This window comes from Thunnus albacares, chromosome 9, assembly GCF_914725855.1.
Source record: "Thunnus albacares chromosome 9, fThuAlb1.1, whole genome shotgun sequence".
Classification (NCBI taxonomy): domain Eukaryota; kingdom Metazoa; phylum Chordata; class Actinopteri; order Scombriformes; family Scombridae; genus Thunnus; species Thunnus albacares.
The window spans coordinates 2,214,993-2,234,111 of NC_058114.1; the positions used below are offsets into that span (position 1 = coordinate 2,214,993).

At 38.1% G+C, this 19,119-nt stretch overlaps 3 protein-coding genes across 3 annotated transcripts; all 3 read right to left on the reverse strand.

The window, feature by feature from the left end:
• Positions 1 to 2,418: 2,418 nt before the first annotated feature.
• Positions 2,419 to 7,707, reverse strand: LOC122989321 (interferon-induced protein with tetratricopeptide repeats 1B-like). The gene is made up of 2 exons (XM_044362130.1): positions 7,279 to 7,707; positions 2,419 to 4,729 (listed from the first exon to the last, which is right to left on the reverse strand). The coding sequence occupies exons 1-2, from the start codon at positions 7,281 to 7,283 to the stop codon at positions 3,421 to 3,423; spliced, it is 1,314 nt and encodes a 437-aa protein (XP_044218065.1). The 5' UTR covers positions 7,284 to 7,707; the 3' UTR covers positions 2,419 to 3,420.
• Positions 7,708 to 8,318: 611 nt separating this feature from the next.
• LOC122989023 (interferon-induced protein with tetratricopeptide repeats 1-like) lies at positions 8,319 to 10,381 on the reverse strand (the record flags this gene model as incomplete). Its single annotated transcript, XM_044361700.1, has 1 exon — positions 8,319 to 10,381. A coding segment is annotated over one exon (1,323 nt), but the record flags the coding sequence as incomplete, so codon positions are not given.
• Positions 10,382 to 12,792: 2,411 nt separating this feature from the next.
• LOC122989317 (interferon-induced protein with tetratricopeptide repeats 1-like) lies at positions 12,793 to 18,190 on the reverse strand. The gene is made up of 2 exons (XM_044362125.1): positions 17,989 to 18,190; positions 12,793 to 14,543 (listed from the first exon to the last, which is right to left on the reverse strand). Exons 1-2 carry the CDS (start codon positions 18,123 to 18,125, stop codon positions 13,232 to 13,234), a joined length of 1,449 nt encoding a protein of 482 aa, XP_044218060.1. The 5' UTR covers positions 18,126 to 18,190; the 3' UTR covers positions 12,793 to 13,231.
• Positions 18,191 to 19,119: the final 929 nt, after the last annotated feature.

Sequence of the window (19,119 nt, forward strand, 5' to 3'; positions counted from 1 at the left end):
TTTCTCATACCTGCGCTGATTTTCTCTCAAGCTTAATATTACCAGACCGTTTCTGATTCAGACAAGACAGCTTATGAATTGACAGCTTTTCATGACAGAGCTTCACTGTTCTGTTCGCAGTCCCTCACAAGTTCAAAGTCAATGTAACTCAACCACAGCAGAATGGTCTCTTTCTCTTTAATCAACTGTGTGACAAATGCAATCCTTCAAGATCAGGCAAACAAGATGGTATTTTTCCTTGATGATGCTTGATGTTTGAACAATTTCAGTGTTCTAAATTAATGGATGTATTAGTCTACACAATCCACAGCAGAAAAAAGTAATCATCAGATAGAATACTATGTTTCGTTGTGCAAGCGCCAAATGCGGGTAGATTTTCCATTTGGCGAGTAAATATCCCAAAGTAGTCATGTGTTACAGACAGAGACTCAGGCTGTAGTATAACTTGCAAGTTTGTTTTTTTTTAATCTGAGCACTTTACAAACACAACAAAGCAGAATGTGTAGCTTATAGTCCATCAGCATATTTTTGCAGCTGTTAAAACCCACTAGCTTTGTGCTAACTACTGCAACTGGAGGAAGTTCCTCTTCTTCTACTACTTCTACTCTGCTACAAAACTCTCACCTTACTCAAAGGCACAACTGGGTGGCAGAATGGCAGAAGTCATACAACATATCCACACACATTAATACTGCATAAAATACAAAATTATGAACCCTAGATCCTGGAAAACACGCTAGATCAGATTATTTAATTTTGCTCAAATAGTTAATTAATGTGAAGTTAATTTATAAAGTTAATCAACCTGCATGATGTTCTTTAGTTTTATGTTGACATTCAAAATTGTAGTTGATTTAACCCCCCCCCCCACCCCCCCCCCCAAAAAAAACCCAACAACAACAAAAAACAAGGTATGAAATGAACCATAAATAGTTGTATTTATGAATCCGAACCATAGCCATCGCTAGTTGTAGAGACTAACTAACATGTGCAGTTCTCTCATGACATGGCTTGCCATTGTACCCTTTTCTCTCGTGTTTTAAGTGCTTCTTTTATGGTGACTGACTTGTGACTTAATTGACTTTTCTTGCTTGACGTTTAGCATTGACTTGACTTGGCTTACTTGAGTCTAAGTTACAGTGAGAGTGATTTAAGACTTGCTTGAGCCTTTAAGGTTAAGACTTGAGACTTGCTTGTGACTTGCACATGTGTAACTTACTCCCACTTCTGATTTGTGAACATGAACTACTTTCTCCCAAAGCCACAAACCAGAGACGTAAGACTCAAATTTGTGATGCCATCCTGAATAAAGTCTGGAGCTGCTTCATATACAATGAATGTGAAACTAATTTTGTAGCAATTTTTTAATACCCAAATAAGCTTTATTCTATAGTACTTTCATATCTGAAACATAAAACGTACCTGTATGCTAGGCTTGGGCAATGTCTACAGAATTACTTTGTAAAGCAAGCAGTAAAAGGTATTTTTATGATATATTCTGGTTATTAAACATCTAGAAATCTCATACATCTCAAATGGGGATCTGTATTGAATGGATTGCACAATATTGTAAAATGTCAGTAGAAAAATGTAGATATTTATTCAGTGTCAAAGTTGATATAAAGATACTTTTACATAGACCTTCTGGTTTTTGTACATTCAGAACTCCATATATTAATGTGAAATGTCTGTAGATATATTGGGGAGTTGCTTGCAATTACTGTCACACATACTGTTTATACAAAGTAAACCCTATACAATAATGGGAAAATCCTGTAAATATATTGGAGAGTTGATTTTAATTACTGTCAAAAATGTTTATATAATGTATACACCATACATTTATGGGAAAAGCCTGAAAATATATTGGAGAGCTGCTTGTAATTACTGTTAAATAATGTTTATATAAAGTTAACCTCATACATTAATAGGGAAATGTATGTAGATATATTTGATAGTTGCTTTTAAATACTATCAAATAATGTTAGTAAAGTAATGATTATTATGTTATTAAATTATGTTTTTGTAAACTATTATCACATGATCTTATTTTTTTGTACAGTATAAAACCAATATTTACCAGGGATCTACTGTAAATAGATTGGATAATCACATAAAATAAAATCTTAAAGCTCTCAAGATACCATTAATGGGTGTTAAAGGAGGGTAATTTGAATGTAATTTTACATAATTTCTCTTTGTTTTACATCCAGAAATCTGTACTTTGAGTGGGAGTTCTTGTGGATGGATTGGGTAATCCTATGAATTTACCAAAGATAACTGTATGAAAACAATTTAAATTAGGTAATTTTAAGGTAGTTCTGCAATCTTTTTCATTTTTTGTGCAGATTTATACATTTTTTTTTAACATTCTAGCAATGTTTTATAATGAGCATTTTCTTTTTTATTTTATAATGGTTGGACTGTAAAAATGTAGACAATGTCCAAAGTAAATATCTGTATTTTTAAAATAAATCTTTGTAGAATAACTAAAGGTTTTTTACTGTTATTTGATGGTAAGTGTTTGGCAACTTTAGCTGCCAGACTTTTTACCTTTTTTTACGATTTTTTTTCAACACTGTACATAACATGATGAAGATAACAACATTTTAAAAGACCATCTCAGCGCTTTTGAATAACTCAGTTTGTTTCCTACAAATAACAAACTCTATTACTGCTGAGCATCTTTTCAGAGTAAATGTATAGGCTTTTAATTGTTCTTCTTCCTTCCAGCAGTCTTTATCTTTCATTAACTTCACTATAATGATAATATGTACTGATTGGGGAAAAACATTTCTGGAATCAGCAGCTCCTCACACTTTGTAACTCTATTGGTCAATAATACAAATTTACAACAGTTCATCAAAAAAAGAAAAAATGTGTGGATTAACTGTGACCCGATTGCTGTGGTTCCATTGGAATAAACTGATTTAGATACTTTTTTTTTAATGAAACAGACAATCCACTAATCACATTTCACTCCACGCACTGATTGACCAGGTGAGGTTTGAACTTCTCTCTCGATCCTGCGGCCTCGAACCTCATGTCCCACTACTTTTTCTTCATCAGGATTTTAATGCAAATAACTACAGAGCTTTTAGGCAAATTCAGCTCTCATTTGAATGAAGTTAAAATTTGTCAACTTTTAACCCCCTGCCTTTTTTTGGCGTCGCTAATCAGTTTTGTGAGACCTGCTATCCCAAAGTTGTTTGATAGGTGTTTCACTCGTGGATGGATCATGTTTGTTTTAATTGGGCTGAGCTTCACTTTCCATTTCAAAACAATTTGAAGAAGTCATTTCTTTAACTTCCACAAATCTTTTCCTCAATTTTTCCTAATGAGTATAAAATCAGAATGATGAATATGTACAGATTTTTTAGGTAATGTTGTACTTTCACTTTCTACTAGATTTAGGATTTTCTAGACTTCCAGCTTGGCCAGTAACTCCTCTATTTCTCCACACATTCGGCTCCTGTTTTTTTCTTTAATCTTCTCCAGAACTTTGATGCTGTTCTCTCGATAGTAGGATTGTTGTGGTATCTCTGCAGCCTTCATGTGATATTCTATCGACCTGTTGTAATCTCGTCTATCAAAGTTTAAATGTTTTGCGTAGTAGTGGTAAATCATCTGTTTTCCTGCAGGTTCCAGATCCATTTGTAGCAGTTCCTGGTAAATCTTCTCAGCTTCATACTGGCTGTGATTTGACTTTGCGTATATATTGGCAAGGGATATTTTCTTCAGAAGTGACGGATGATTGTAAAGAGAAATCACTTCTTTATGGAGACTGATTCCTCTGTCTATCGTGCTTTGCTTTAGGTGACTGTCGTTGTGAAAAATGACCTTCCATCTGTAGCAGAGTGCAGCACATCTCTTCAGGTAACGTTCATCTGGATGTTTTTCCAGAGCCTCCTCTGCCAGAGCAACAGCTTCATCAACAGATACATATTTTCTGTAAACCCTTAATAATGCTTTCATACCACTGTAGCTGCTGACAGGATTTTTCAAAACCTTTCTGGCTAACTTGCATGCTTCATCTTTAATTCTTTCTCCTTTCCTACCACGCTGATCAAGGTAGTGAGCAGCAAGGTACAAGTTCTCTGGATCCTGTTTCCATTCCATTCTCAATTTCTCCAGGATGTCTTCCTCCACTGGTGTGTCGTCGAACTTGTAAGCCTTCACTAATGCTAAGACACGGCTGGTGTTCCACTGCACCATGTCTGGCTGCATCCTGATGGCTCTCTGGAAGTAATCTGCAGCCAGGTATTGGTGTTTGTCGAATTTCATCAGGGTCCAGGCCTTTTCAGCGTAGATCTCTGGATGGAGCTCGTCCTGGGATGGAGATGGATATTCTGTCAGCAGGGCGCTGACCTTTGACAGGTAAGTCTGACACTCTGCTTGTTCTCCCAGGTGGTGGTGCAGCCAAGCCAGGTTCCCGTAGTTCACCACCAACCAGGGACCTTCATCTGAGACAGTGTTTCTTGACCGGTGGAAGGCCTCTGCAGCCTTGCTGAAGAAACGTCGGGCGTCTTCAGTGAAGCCCAGCTGGTTGTGAATGTACCCCTGCAGGTTGTAAATGTGACCCAGCCAGCTGTTTCCCTCCTCGGTGCCAATGTCCTCCAGCTTGCCCCTGAGATATAAAAGTTTGGACCTGCTGGAGTCGATGTCCCAGGTGAAGTGGCACTCCAGGGCCTTCAGTTTGGCCTCCAGTGTTGACTGACTCTGAGCAGCACTGATGGAGAATAAAAACAACAAATATTAAAACAGATGTTAATATAATATGCTCTGAAGCTTTGACATTTTTGTGTAACCAGTGTTCATCTCATGTTGTCGGGAAGGCAAAACTGTTCAATTGATCTACAGTAATCTAGATCAATGCACCATCCAGGAGGTAGAGTGCGTTTTTGACCCACTGTAAGTAGTTTTCTGTTTGTCATTCTGTGGATTCTTTATCTGCCATTTATACAGAATATCATTGTACTTAGTATGGCGCCATGTAAATACAATAATTATCATGCCACATGTCCAACTGTCGTCCCTCCATGATTGTTTAGCTGCTACCAAAGAGTGGATGACCAGAAATTTTCTCCAACAAAACTGAAGTTCTCTCAATTGTGCCTGACATCTTTGTCACTGCTGCAACTTTGTCCGGTCCTGTTTTCCTCAGTTAAGAAATATTGCAAAAATAAGACCTATATTGCCCCCTACTGTTCTTGAACAATTAATCCACACATTCATTTTCTCCCGGTTAGACTACTTTACACCTGCCTCACTCAGTCTTCTCTAAAACGTTTACAGTTCTAAAACGTTTACAATCCAAAGTACAGTAGCTATACTTCTGACCAGAACTAGCTGTAGGTCCCACATTACCCCTATTCTTGCGTCCCTCCATTGGCTTCCGGTAAAATTCAGAATAAACTACAAGATCCTGCTGATTACATATAAAGCACTCCATGACCTCGCCCCTAGCTACATTTCTGAGCTCTTTGTTCCCCATTCCACTTCATGACCTCTTTGATCCTCAAATCTTGGCCTTCTATCTATCCCCGGCACAAACTGCAAATCAAAAGATGACCGCACATAACTCTGTGGAATCATCTTCCACAATCTGTTAGATCGGCTGAGTCCTTGGACTGTTTTAAACAACACCTCAAAACCCATTTATATCGGCAAGCCTTTTTATAGACCTCCCTTCTTGTTCCCATGTCCTGTTTTATTTCATTTTTAACTGATTTCTCTCTATGTCTAAAGTTCTATTCTAAAAAGTTCTATATAAATTTTAAAAAAAGAAAAAGCTTACATGGTAGATTCCTCTTTCCTGGTCTTTTCTCTTGTGCATTAATATATTATCTTTACATAGTAGATGTTTGATTTATATTGCTATTTACCATTCTTAGGATGACAGAAGGGTACAATGTATTTGTTTAGTTAATGAGGTATGGTATTTTAATTAACTGAGCGTTACTAATTAAGTGCCAAATCATCAGTGATCAGAGGCCATGTCCAGCTAAAGACCACCAGGTGTCACTGTTGGTTTCCTCAGTGAGATTACCCTGAGGTCATTGTAAATATTAAATGTTTACTTGATACTTATTCTACTTTGGTTATACTAATGTCATCTCAATAACCATAGCTGCAGTATTTGTAAAGATTTGGATAAGTTACCGGTCAGGCTTCTCCTTTATTTGTTTCTGTTGAAACACACTCACACATCAAAAAAGAAAACAAAAAAACTAATCAAAGTCTCCAGTCTTGTGTCCTGACTGACACTCAGTGGCGAGCATCAAACATCCATCAGTTTGCAACTTAACTTTGAGATCCCTCATCTATACATGTACAGGGAGGGAAGAAATGGAGCAAGGACCATTGAGTGGACAGGAAGGTAGTAAGAAAGGAGTGAATGAGGGGAGGAATGGATGACAGAATAAGTTTTAGAGTAGAGACAGCAATAAAAGCATGAAGGAAACTACAGAGGGAAAGAAAATAAAGAATGAGTAAAGGTAGGAAAGTTAAGGTAGAAAAGGAAGAAAAAGAATTGAAAAGAAGGAAGCAACAAGCAAAGGAACAATAAATAGATGATGATGGAAGCAAGTGATGAGCAAATAAGAATCTGAAGGAAAAAGAAAGGAAGGCAGGGAGGACAGAAGGAAACGACAAAAGCATATGAAATTAAGAAATGGAGAAGTGAACTGAAAGACAGGAAGGATGACATAGAGAAATAAAAACAGGAGACAGAATGAGGGAAGGAAAGGAGGAAAGATGGATGAAAGCAGAACTAAATGGCTGATTCTGATACTTTTTACACTTTTTGTTTTTTACATTTTTACATTGTTTGGCAAAAAGGGGAAAAAAGCGGGATGAAATTGACAGAAAGTAACTGATAAGTTATAATATAATAAGCAAAAGAATAATATTATTAAATAGACAGAAAAGAATATTTTACAGACTTGTAAAAATGTCTTTGGGTGTGGTGGAGTGGCACCACGTGACTCATGACCTCAGTATTTTTTTTACAATCCGGACCATGATCCTTGTTGAGGTAATTTGGAAAAAGCAAGAAATATAAGAAATAAAATATAATAAAAGGGAGCAAACTGAAGGCAAAAGAAAGAACAGTAGAGATGGAACAAGAAAAATAAAGTAAGGGAGAACTCAGCAGCTCTGACTGACAATACAAACGTTGTCATTAACTTGCAATATCCATAATGTTAATATTATGGGCTGTAATGCTCTTAAATACGACATTTTTATACATTTTGAAATGAAGAAGCAGCTACTCACCTCATTATCCTGTTGTTCCCTCAGTATTTCTCTGAATATTAGTCTGAAGCAGCTTTTGGATTCGCTGACATAAAGTCAGTAGCTGTTGTCCAACTTCTGCTTTGCTGTGAATGCTGCGATTTTGAGCATAATCATACTGATGCAGAAATGTCTTTTAGAAGAGGGGCGATGCGAACAGACGACTGCAAACCTGCAGAAACTCCGCTTCTTTAGCATAGAGAAAGACGAGAGGAAACATGGAGACTTATGAGGGAAACTGTGAGGAATAACGGAAAAAGCTCGACCCCGTAGTGAATTTTAGAGCCCGTAAATTCGCGCGAATAAAGTTCGCTCCTCGTTCATTCAAAGGCATCTTAACTTTCGTTTCCCAGCAATAAAAACTTACTGCCTGACTGCCCGACTAAAATAAAATCAAGACTCACCAGATTTCCACTAAAAGGACGAGTTCTTCAGGTGTCTTAAAACAACAGTCAGGAGCCCAAATGAACAGTGAAACCTGTTTTTTCTTACTGTAATCATTCCTCCTGTTCATACTGACCATTAGAAGATCCCTTCATAATGCACTTACAATGGAAGTGATGGGGGACAAAATCCACAGTCCTCCTTCTGTGCAAAAATGTATATGAAAGTTTATCTGAAGCTAATATGAAGCTTCAGCGTCCAAATGAGTCAAATCAAGTAAATATCTTTCAACGTTACAGTCTTTTTAGTGCCAAAGTCCCTTTTTTTGTTACCATATTTCCACCGCAGCTCAACAGGGAAACACTGTCCAAGGAAACACAAAGAGCGAATTTGATGCTAAAAAGACTATAAATGTGGCAGATATCCACTTGATATGACTAACTCAGACTAGGAGAAATGATTACAGCAAGAAAAACATGTTTCAATGTTCATTTGGGCTTCTGATTGTTCTTCTTTTAATGTTGGCAGCAGTTTTCCAAAGTTGTAGTTTGACATCTATCAGTGTTTTATGTGCAGTGCTGCAAAACTGTGTAGAGAACATGAATATCTTGTAAATTAACCACCAAAAAAAACATACATTAGATTTTATAGTGTTTACTTAATAGTATTAGTACAGTGTACAAGTTTTTACCCATACAATCAGTTCCACTTTGTGATTATATGCAGGTTATACATCATATTAATCTTTACATTATACACTACAAAACTTACAGCAAAGCAAATTTCATATAAAGTGCATTATGTTCTTATATAAACTTCAAAAACAGTGCTAAGAAAAAAACAAAATCAACACACCAGTTATACAGAAACACCATGGTTATATATGAGTCCAAAAACATCTGATTAAAACCTGACCATTAAAGTTCATAACATGATTATGGTAGCAACTTCACTATAATAATCTTAATATATATGTACTGATTGGGGAAAAACATGTCTGGAATCAGCAGCTCCTCACGCTTCTCAACTCTATTGGTCAATAATACAAATTCACAAGTTCACAACAGTTCATTGAAAAAAAAACAAAATTGAAAATTTGTGTGGATTAACTGTGATCTGATTGCAACTGAATTGAGATGCAATTTTTTTTATGATGTTTCACTTATGTGCGCTAGGAAAATGGGCTGGATCATGTTTTTTTTTTAATTAGACTGAGCTTCACTTTCCATTTTAAAATAATTTGAAGAAGTAATCATTTATGTAACTTGCACAAATCTTTTCCTCAAGTTTTCCTAATGTGTATAAAATCAGAATGATGAATACATACAGATCTTTTAGGTAATGTTGTACCTTCACTTTCTACTAGATTTAGGATTTTCTAGACTTCCAGCTTGGCCAGTAACCTCTCTATTTCTCTACACTTTCGGCTTCTGTTTTTTTCTTTAATCTTCTTCAGGACTTTGATGCTGTTGTCTCGAAAAAAGGTTTGTTGTGGTATCTTTGCTGCTTTCATGTGATATTCTATTGACCTGTTGTAATCTTGTAGATCAAAGTTTAAGTACTTTGCGTAGTAGTGGTAAAGCATCTGTTTGTCTGCAGGTTCCAAATCCATTTCTAGCAGTTCCTGGTAAATCTGCTCAGATTTAGCCAGGCCGTGATTTGACTTTGCGTATATATTTGCAAGATCTACTTTCTTCACAAGAGACCCATGAGGGTAAAGAGAAATCACTTCTTTAAGGAGAATGACTGCTCTGTCTATCATGCTTTGCTTTACATGACTGTCCCTGGCAAAAAGGATCTTCCATTTGTAGCAGAGTGCAGCACATCTCTTCAGGTAACGTTCATCTGGATGTTTTTCCAGAGCCTCCTCTGCCAATTCAATAGCCTCATCAACAGATACATAGCTTTTGTAAACCCTTAATAACGCTTTCAGACCACTGTAGCTGCTCACAGGATTTTCCAAAACCTTTTTGGCTAACTCACGTGCTTCATCTTTGATTCTTTCTCCTTTCTTAGCACGCTGCTCAAGGTCATGAACAGCAAGGTACAAGTTCTCTGGATCCTGTTCCTTGGCCATTCTCAGTTTCTCCAGGATGTCTTCCTCCAGTGGTTCATCGCAGTGCTTTAAAGCATTCATTAACGCTATGACACAGCTGGTGTTCCACTCCACCATGTCCGGCTGCATCCTGATGGCTCTCTGGAAGTAATCTGCAACCAGCAGCTTTTTCTCTCTGCCAAACTTCATCAGGGTCCAGGCTTTTTCAGCGTAGATCTCCGGATGGAGCTCGTCCTGGGATGGAGATGGATATTCTTTCAGCAGGGCGTCGACCTTTGACAGGTAAGTCTGACTCTCTGCTTGTTCTCCCAGGCGGTGGTGCAGCCAAGCCAGGTTCCCATAGTTCACCACCAACCAGGGACCTTCATCTGAGCTGGTGTTTCTCGACTGGCGGAAGGCCTCTGCAGCGTTGCTGAGGAAACGCCGGGCGTCTTCAGTGAAGCCCAGCTGATAGTGAATGTACCCCTGCAGGTTGTAAATGTGACCCAGCCAGCTGTTTCCCTCCTCAGTGCCGATGTCCTCCAGCTTTTCCTTGAGACGGAAAAGTTTGGACCTGCTGGGGTCAATGTCCCAGGTGAAGTGACACTGCAGGGCCTTCAGTTTGGCCTCCAGTGTTGACTGACTCTGAGCAGCACTGATGGAGAATAAAACAACAAATATTAAAACACATCATCAGCATGTTAATATAATATGTTGCCTCCAGGCAGGAGGGAACAAAGGAAGAAGAAAAGGAACAATGGAGGGAAGAAACTGAGTAAGGAGCATTGAGTGGACAGACGGAAAAAGTAAATGGGAATGAGGTTAAGAAATGGAAAAGTGAGCTGAAACAGGCAGGGAGGAAGGAGAGAAATGGAGCAAGACATGGAAGAGAACAAGGAAGAAGGAAGGTAAACTAGAGGAAGAAAGGGAGTAGATAGAGAAAGATGGAGAAAATGGTTGAGAAAATAAATATCAGAAGAGATAAAGGAGAGAAGAAAGAGTTGGGATTTTTACACTCATCTTTGATTATTTTTAGGCAAAAAAGAAAAAATTAATTCATTAAATTAAAACAAAACATATGAATTTTTAGTATTATGCACCTGGCTGTATGGGATTAGTTATAATAATAATAGAGAAATGTTGATTTGAAAGAAAAAAAAAGTTTCGCTTTCTTCTTCTGATGCCTACAGTCAAAAATGCCTTGGGTGTGGTGGTTACACTGGAGTCAATTATTTTTAATCATTTTTACTGTTTAAATCTTGAACTGGGCTGAAAGGAAAGACAGAAGAAATAAATGAGTAAGAACAGAAAGAGGAGGGAAAGTAAGACAAGAATAAGGAAAGAAGAGGGAGTGGAGCAAAACAAGAAAGGAAGTAATTTCCAACAGTCATTAATGATAAAAACATCGTCATTGACTTTTAAGTAATCATATACCAATGATAATAGTATTATTGGTGATATATTGTTATGGATTTCATGCAATTATATGAAATTCAGAGGCAGCTACTCACCTCATTATCCTGCAGTTTCTCTGACTCAGTAGTTCTCCAAATATTAGTCTGAAGCAGCGTTTGGGTTCACTGACATAAAATCAGTAGCTGTTGTTAGTGATGCAGAAAGGAATTATAGAGGTGTGACGCAAAAGCTGTAGGAACGCAACAGATCAAGTTCTACTGCATACCTTTACTTTTGTTGTAGAAACCTGCTCTAAGTTTCTATTACTGTAAGTTTCTTTTGCTGTAAGTTTCTATTGAGTAGAGGCATGTTCTCCCTTTTCAGAAAAAGGATTTCTTTTCAGATCATAACATGTTTTTTTTTATATATTGACTGCCATGCTGCAGTCAAAGCACTGATGCAGAAATGTCTTTTAGAAGAGGGGCGATGCGAACAGACGACTGCAAACCTGCAGAAACTCCGCTTCTTTAGCATAGAGAAAGACGAGAGGAAACATGGAGACTTATGAGGGAAACTGTGAGGAATAACGGAAAAAGCTCGACCCCGTAGTGAATTTTAGAGCCCGTAAATTCGCGCGAATAAAGTTCGCTCCTCGTTCATTCAAAGGCATCTTAACTTTCGTTTCCCAGCAATAAAAACTTACTGCCTGACTGCCCGACTAAAATAAAATCAAGACTCATCAGATTTCCACTAGAAGGACGAGTTCTTCAGGTGTCTTAAAACAACAGTCAGGAGCCCAAATGAACAGTGAAACCTGTTTTTTCTTACTGTAATCATTCCTCCTGTTCATACTGACCATTAGAAGATCCCTTCATAATGCATTTACAATGGAAGTGATGGGGGACAAAATCCACAGTCCTCCTTCTGTGCAAAAATGTATATAAAAGTTTATCTGAAGCTAATATGAAGCTTCAGCGTCCAAATGAGTCAAATCAAGTAGATATCTTTCAATGTTACAGTCTTTTTAGTGCCAAAGTCCCTCTTTTTGTTACTATACTTCCACCTGCAGCTCAACAGGGAAACACTGTCCGAGGAAACACAAAGAGGGAATCTGATGCTAAAAAGACTGTAAATGTGGCAGATATCCACTCGATATGACTAACTCAGACTGGGAGAAATGATTACAGCAAGAAAAACATGTTTCAATGTTCATTTGGGCTTCTGATTGTTCTTCTTTTAATGTTGGCAGCACTTTTCCAAAGTTGTAGTTTGACATCTATCAGTGTTTTGTGTGCAGTGCTGCAAAACTGTGTAGAGAACATGAATATCTTGTAAATTAACCACCAAAATAAACATACATTAGATTTTATAGTGTTTATTTAATAGTACTAGTACAGTGTACAAGTTTTTACCCATACAATCAGTTCCACTTTGTGATTATATGCAGGTTATACATCATATTAATCTTTACATTTCTCATCAAACAGTTCTATTTTTCACTACTACAAAGCTTACAGCAAAGCAAATTTCATATAAAGTGCATTATGTTCTTATATAAACTTCAAAAACAGTGCTAAGAAAAAAACAAAATCAACACACCAGTTATACAGAAACACCATGGTTATATATGAGTCCAAAAACATCTGATTAAAACCTGACCATTAAAGTTCATAACATGATTATGGTAGTAACTTCACTATAATCTTAATATATATGTACTGATTGGGGAAAAACATGTCTGGAATCAGCAGCTCCTCACACTTTGCAACTCTATTGGTCAATAATACAAATTCACAAGTTCACAACAGTTCATTAAAAGAAACAAAATTTAAAATTTGTGTGGATTAACTGTGATCTGATTGCAATAAACTGATTGAGATGCGATTTTTTTTATGATGTTTCACTCACGTCTGCTAGGAAAATGGACCGGATCATGTTTTTTTTAAAAATTAGACTGAGCTTCACTTTCCATTTTAAAATAATTTGAAGAAGTAATCATTTATGTAACTTGCACAAATCTTTTCCTCAAGTTTTCCTAATGTGTATAAAATCAGAATGATGAATACATACAGATCTTTTAGGTAATGTTGTACCTTCACTTTCTACTAGATTTAGGATTTTCTAGACTTCCAGCTTGGCCAGTAACCTCTCTATTTCTCTACACTTTCGGCTTCTGTTTTTTTCTTTAATCTTCTTCAGGACTTTGATGCTGTTGTCTCGAAAAAAGGTTTGTTGTGGTATCTTTGCTGCCTTCATGTGATATTCTATTGACCTGTTGTAATCTCGTCGATCATAGTTTAAGTATTTTGCATAGTAGTGGTAAATCATCTGTTTGTCTGCAGGTTCCAGATTCATTTCTAGCAGTTCCTGGTAAATCTGCTCAGATTTAGCCAGGCTATGATTTGACTTTGCGTATATATTTGCAAGATCTACTTTCTTCACAAGTGACCCATGAGGGTAAAGAGAAATCACTTCTTTATGGAGAATGACTGCTCTGTCTATCATGCTTTGCTTTATCTGACTGTCCCTGACAAAAACAATCCTCCATTTGTAGCAGAGTGCAGCACATCTCTTCAGGTAACGTTCATCTGGATGTTTTTCCAGAGCCTCCTCTGCCAATTCAATAGCCTCATCAACAGATACATAGGTTTTGTAAACCCTTAATAACGCTTTCATACCACTGTAGCTGCTCACAGGATTTCTCAAAACCTTTCTGGCTAATTCATGTGCTTCATCTTCAATTCTTTCTCCTTTCTTAGCACGCTGCTCGAGGTCATGAACAGCAAGGTACAAGTTCTCTGGATCCTGTTCCTTGGCCATTCTCAATTTCTCCAGGATGTCTTCCTCCAGTGGTTCGTTGCAGTGCTTTAAAGCATTCACTAATGCTATGACATGAGTGGTAAGCCAGTCCACCATGTCCGGCTGCATCCTGATGGCTCTCTGGAAGTAATCTGCCACCAGAGGCTTTTTATCTTTGCCAAACTTCATCAGGGTCCAGGCTTTTTCAGCATAGATCTCTGGAAGGAGCTCGTCCTGAGATGGAGATGGGTATTCTTTCAGCAGGGCGTCGACCTTTGACAGGTAAGTCTGACTCTCTGCTTGTTCTCCCAGGTGGTGATGCAGCCAAGCCAGGTTCCCGTAGTTCACCGCCAACCATAGACCTTCATCTGAGCTGGTGTTTCTTGACCGGCGGAAGGCCTCTGTGGCCCTGCTGAAGAAACGCCGGGTGTCTTCAGTGAAGCCCAGCTGGTAGTGAATGTACCCCTGCAGGTTGTAAATGTGACCCAGCCAGCTGTTTCCCTCCTCGGTGCCGATGTCCTCCAGCTTGTCCCTAAGACGGAAAAGTTTGGACCTGCTGGGGTCGATGTCCCAGGTGAAGTGGCACTCCAGGGCCTTCAGTTTGGCCTCCAGTGTTGACTGACTCTGAGCAGCACTGATGGAGAATAAAAATAAGTAATATTAAAACACATTGTCAGCATGTTAATATAATATGCTCTGAAGCTTGATGTACAGACAGGTGACAAATTAAAGGAAAAACTAGTACATGTCTGAATGCTTGACCACAACAGTGAGGGGATCTGGTGGCTCTGTTATATGTGGGCGGCATTTTGCTGACATGGTTTGGGTCCACTTGTCCCCTTAGAGGGAAGGGTCACGGCAAATCAATACAAAGTTGTTCTGAGTGATCACCTTTATCCTATGATGAAACATTTCTATCCTGATGGGAGTGGTCTCCTCCAGGATGACAATGCCCCAGTTCACAGGACACGAGGGGTCACTGAATGGTTTGATGAGTATGAAAATGATGTGAATCATATGCTATGGCCTTCATAGTCACCATATCTCAACTCAGTCGAACACCTATGGGAGATTTTGGACCGACGTGTTAGATCGTGCTCTCCACCACCGTCATCAAAACACCAAATGATTGAATATCTTTTTGAAGAATGGTGTTCCTCAGCCTTGGCATTGATTCTACTGTCTCTGGAACTCTTCTGAAGGGCTGAACACCATTCTCCAAAAGATATTCCCTCATTTGATGTTTTATCTGGTGACCCTTTGTAGGGGCCTGACCCCTAGGTTGGGCTGTGGTTGGCCGGTGAGAACCAATCTGCACTGCCAAAGCTTCAAAAGTATGCGTTACTCAACCACGCAAACCTGACTCGACCTGCAAACCACTAACTTTTTTACCAACCGTGTTTACTAAATACCATCAGGCTCAGTGAGCTGTGGTCAGGGAGCAATGTGCTGCAGTTTTGTTGTCAAAAGTGTGATTATTATGACCTTTGGACACCAACAGAAAAAACAAAAAGCGTAAGCTATGTTCTTCTATTGCTCTGCAGCTTGTTTTCTGCTCCTTTGTTGAGGAAATAATGTTGTTTTAGCTGTGTGTGTGCTTGGGAGTGAGTGGGCAATGTGTCATATTTGGGGTGTTTTGTTGTGAAATGTGCTGTGGTTAATGTAGGCAGCTAGCCATCTCATTAGCTGGAGAGCCAATATGTGCAGGGTGTTTTTAGTTGCATAGCACCGTTTTTGTTGTGTCGTCATGCCAGTCGTTTGTTGACGTTAGCGGGAGAGAGGCAAAGCACTCGTGAGCGCGCAAAAATGTCACATCCTTTGGATTTTCAGAGAAAATCTGGCCCGAGTCCTTCACATAGGCCCCCTTTACACCCTGCATTACAATGTGTGTTGTATCCAGATTGTATCTAGATATGATTTAACCTGATTACATTTACACCTGGTATTAATAATAATTAATATGTGTCTCCAGTGTCCACATTGAGATCAGATTGTTCTGTCCAGCTCAAACAACCGAATGTCACATCCTCCTCTTATTTGTGCAGGTCCAAAAAAACAACAACAAAAACAAAAAAGATGGTAACCATCCATGAAGCTACACTATTGTATGGACTTTTGCTTGTGTTTCGAAGCGGCGGAAGAAGCGGCGGAAGAAGCCGACACTTGGTCTGGTCTCGACTCCATCTGCAAGTGTCTTGAATATCAATAGCTTTATTAGTGCTTTCTTGCTATCAGCTTCGCTCACTAACTGGCTTATGGATGCTACCTTGATTTGGAACAGTCACAAGTGAGTACGTATTTCCACCCACCTAGTTGTTGTATGTGGATTGACAACGTAATTGCATTTACATTTATGTTCAATATGGTCATGATGCGACCCTGACCACCACCAGAGGTGGTTTGGTCGATCAGATCACAATCCTTCCTCAATGCGTCTTGGGTGCATTTACACCTGTACTTTCATGTGGTCAAGCACTATCTGATTGCAATCCGATCACCAAAAATGCATTTTAATGCAAATTGTAAAGGGGTCATAGAAATCTGTCAACAGGCTGTTACAGACAACCGAGAAAGTTGGGAAAGATCTAATTTTTTTAAGTTAGCATTACAACCTGTTCACTCATTGGCAATAAAAAACAATTAACACATATACATTGCTTCACAATTCTTTCATATAGAACCTTTAAGGAATTGTTCTAACTTTTTAATTTTTGCAAATTAACATCTATGTGTGAACCCAAATATGAGTTTGTACTTACTAAAAAAACTACACTTTTCTCTGTTTTTCTTACAACTTGAACCAAATTGCACAATCCTAAAAAAAAAAAATTATTAAATACCTGCAAATTATTCCAAAAAGTCCAGGAAATTAGTATAAAATTAAAGGACCTGTAAAATAAAGCGTTACTGTTTTACGTGTTTTTTTGTTCCTGTTTGCTTGAATTTTATCACACTATTGTTTTGCATTATGATGTAATGTTAACTTGTGTGGACCCCAGGAACAGCATTGACATAGCAGCCAAACCGTGTAATTACCACATCATGTGATGCCATTAGGCCAAAAAAGACTTGTTACCATAGACTTACTGTGAAAGAGATGTCTGTAAATGAGTGTATAAATTCTTTTGAGTGTCACAACCCCCGCGAAATGACTCGTCTCACTATTAGAATTTGATCCATTCGGTCCGATCACATTTCGAAAGTCTGCAAGGGCTGCATGATTTAATTGTTTTATCCCCATTCAAGTTAGCTGGAGGGCTAAACCGGAAGTAGCTGGCTGGCAGAAGTCACTAATGCTTGCTCTATGGGCCCCACAAATGCGGAAGCCATGCTGAAGAAGTGGCTTCATGCCCCATTGAGCAACTTTCATAGGAATGAACGGGACCCTGTCTCCGACCCTGTATCCAGTTCTCTTTATACATCCTTGGTGTGGATCCCAGGATGAGTTGATACCTTGGTAGTGGCTAATGGGGATCCAAATAAATAAATAAAATAAATTACACTTAAATAACACATGGTGGGTTTTTATGGCCGGTTCTGATAGTTTTTACTCTCATCTTTGACTGTTTTGAGCCTAAAAATAAAGTAAAATAAAAAAGAAGAAAAAATAATTTAAAACAAAATAAATGGATTTAGCATTTCTCCACCAGGCAGTGTGTTATAAATTTACATAAAGCAACTGATTAGTTATAATAATAATAATAATAATCAGGAGAAGTACATTAAGAGGAATAAATAATTGTTTAAAAAATAGAAAGAAAACATAATTTTACTGAATTTCTTTTTGGGTGTGTGTCTCATTATTATTCATATTATTCATATATTTTAAAATCCAGACTGTGGTGCTGGCTGAAAGGGAAGATAGAAGAAAGAGAACGAGAAACTAGATGAAACTAGAGCAAAGTACAGAATAAAGAAGGGAGGGAATGCAGCAAAAGAAGAAAGTAAGGGAGAAGCACTGACTGATAATAAAAACGTCGTCATTAACTTGTAAGATCTCTAATGTTAATATTTTAGGCTCTGATGCTCTAAAATAAGACATTTAATGTATTGTTTGAACTGCAGAAGCAGCTACTCACCTCATTATCCAGCTGTTCTCTCTAAATATTACCGTTGATGTTGAGCACACGTCGTAGTGTTGCCGAAGAGGCGGGTCGATGCGAACAGACGGCTGTTCGCTGCAGCGAACTGCAAACCTGCAGAAACTACGCTTCATCAACGTACTGAGAGACGAAGGGGAACATGGAGATTTATGAGAGAAACTGTGAGAAAATAAGAGAAAAAAAATCTCGACCCCGTAGTGAATTTTAGAGCCCGTAAATTCGCGCCAATAAAGTTCGCTCCTCGTTCATTCAAAGGCATCTTAACTTTCGTTTCCCAGCAATAGAAACTTACTGGCTGACTGCCAGATTAGAGAAAGTCAAGACTCATCAGACTTCCCCTTAAAGGACGAGTTCACAACTTTTCAAGTGTGTCGTAAAACAACAGTCAGGAGCCCAAATGAACAGTGAAACCTGTTTTTTCTTACTGTAATCATTCCTCCTGTTCAAACTGACCATTAGAAGATCCCTTCATAATGCATTTACAATGGAAGTGATGGAGGACAAAATCCACAGTCCTCCTTCTGTGCAAAACTGTATTTAAAAGTTTATCTGAAGCTAATATGAAGCTTCAGTGTCCAACTGAGTCAAATCAAGTAGATATCTTTCAACGTTACAGTCTTTTTAGTGCCAAAGTCCCTCTTTTTGTTACTAACTTCCACCTGCAGCTCAACAGGGAAACACTGTCTGAGGAAACACAAAGAGGGAATTTGATGCTAAAAAGACTGTAAATGTGTCAGATATCCACTTGATATGACTAACTCAGAGTGCTGAAGCCTCATATAAGCTTCACATCAACTTAAATTAAGTTAAATGCATTTTTGCACTAAATGACTGCGTGTGTGTGTATATAACAGTCAGAGGGACCAAACCAGTACTTTTACTTTAATACTATAAGTACATTTTGCTGCTAATACTTATGTTCTCTAACATTTTTCATGCGGGACTTTTACTTGTAATGGAGTATTTTTACATTATTGTATTTCTACTTTTACTTAATTAAAGGATCTAAATACTTCTTCCTTCACTGGTGCATTTACACACACAGCAGCGTAACTTAATTCATTATTTATTTACCTCCTAACACGTCAACCAGATCGTTCAGGATCT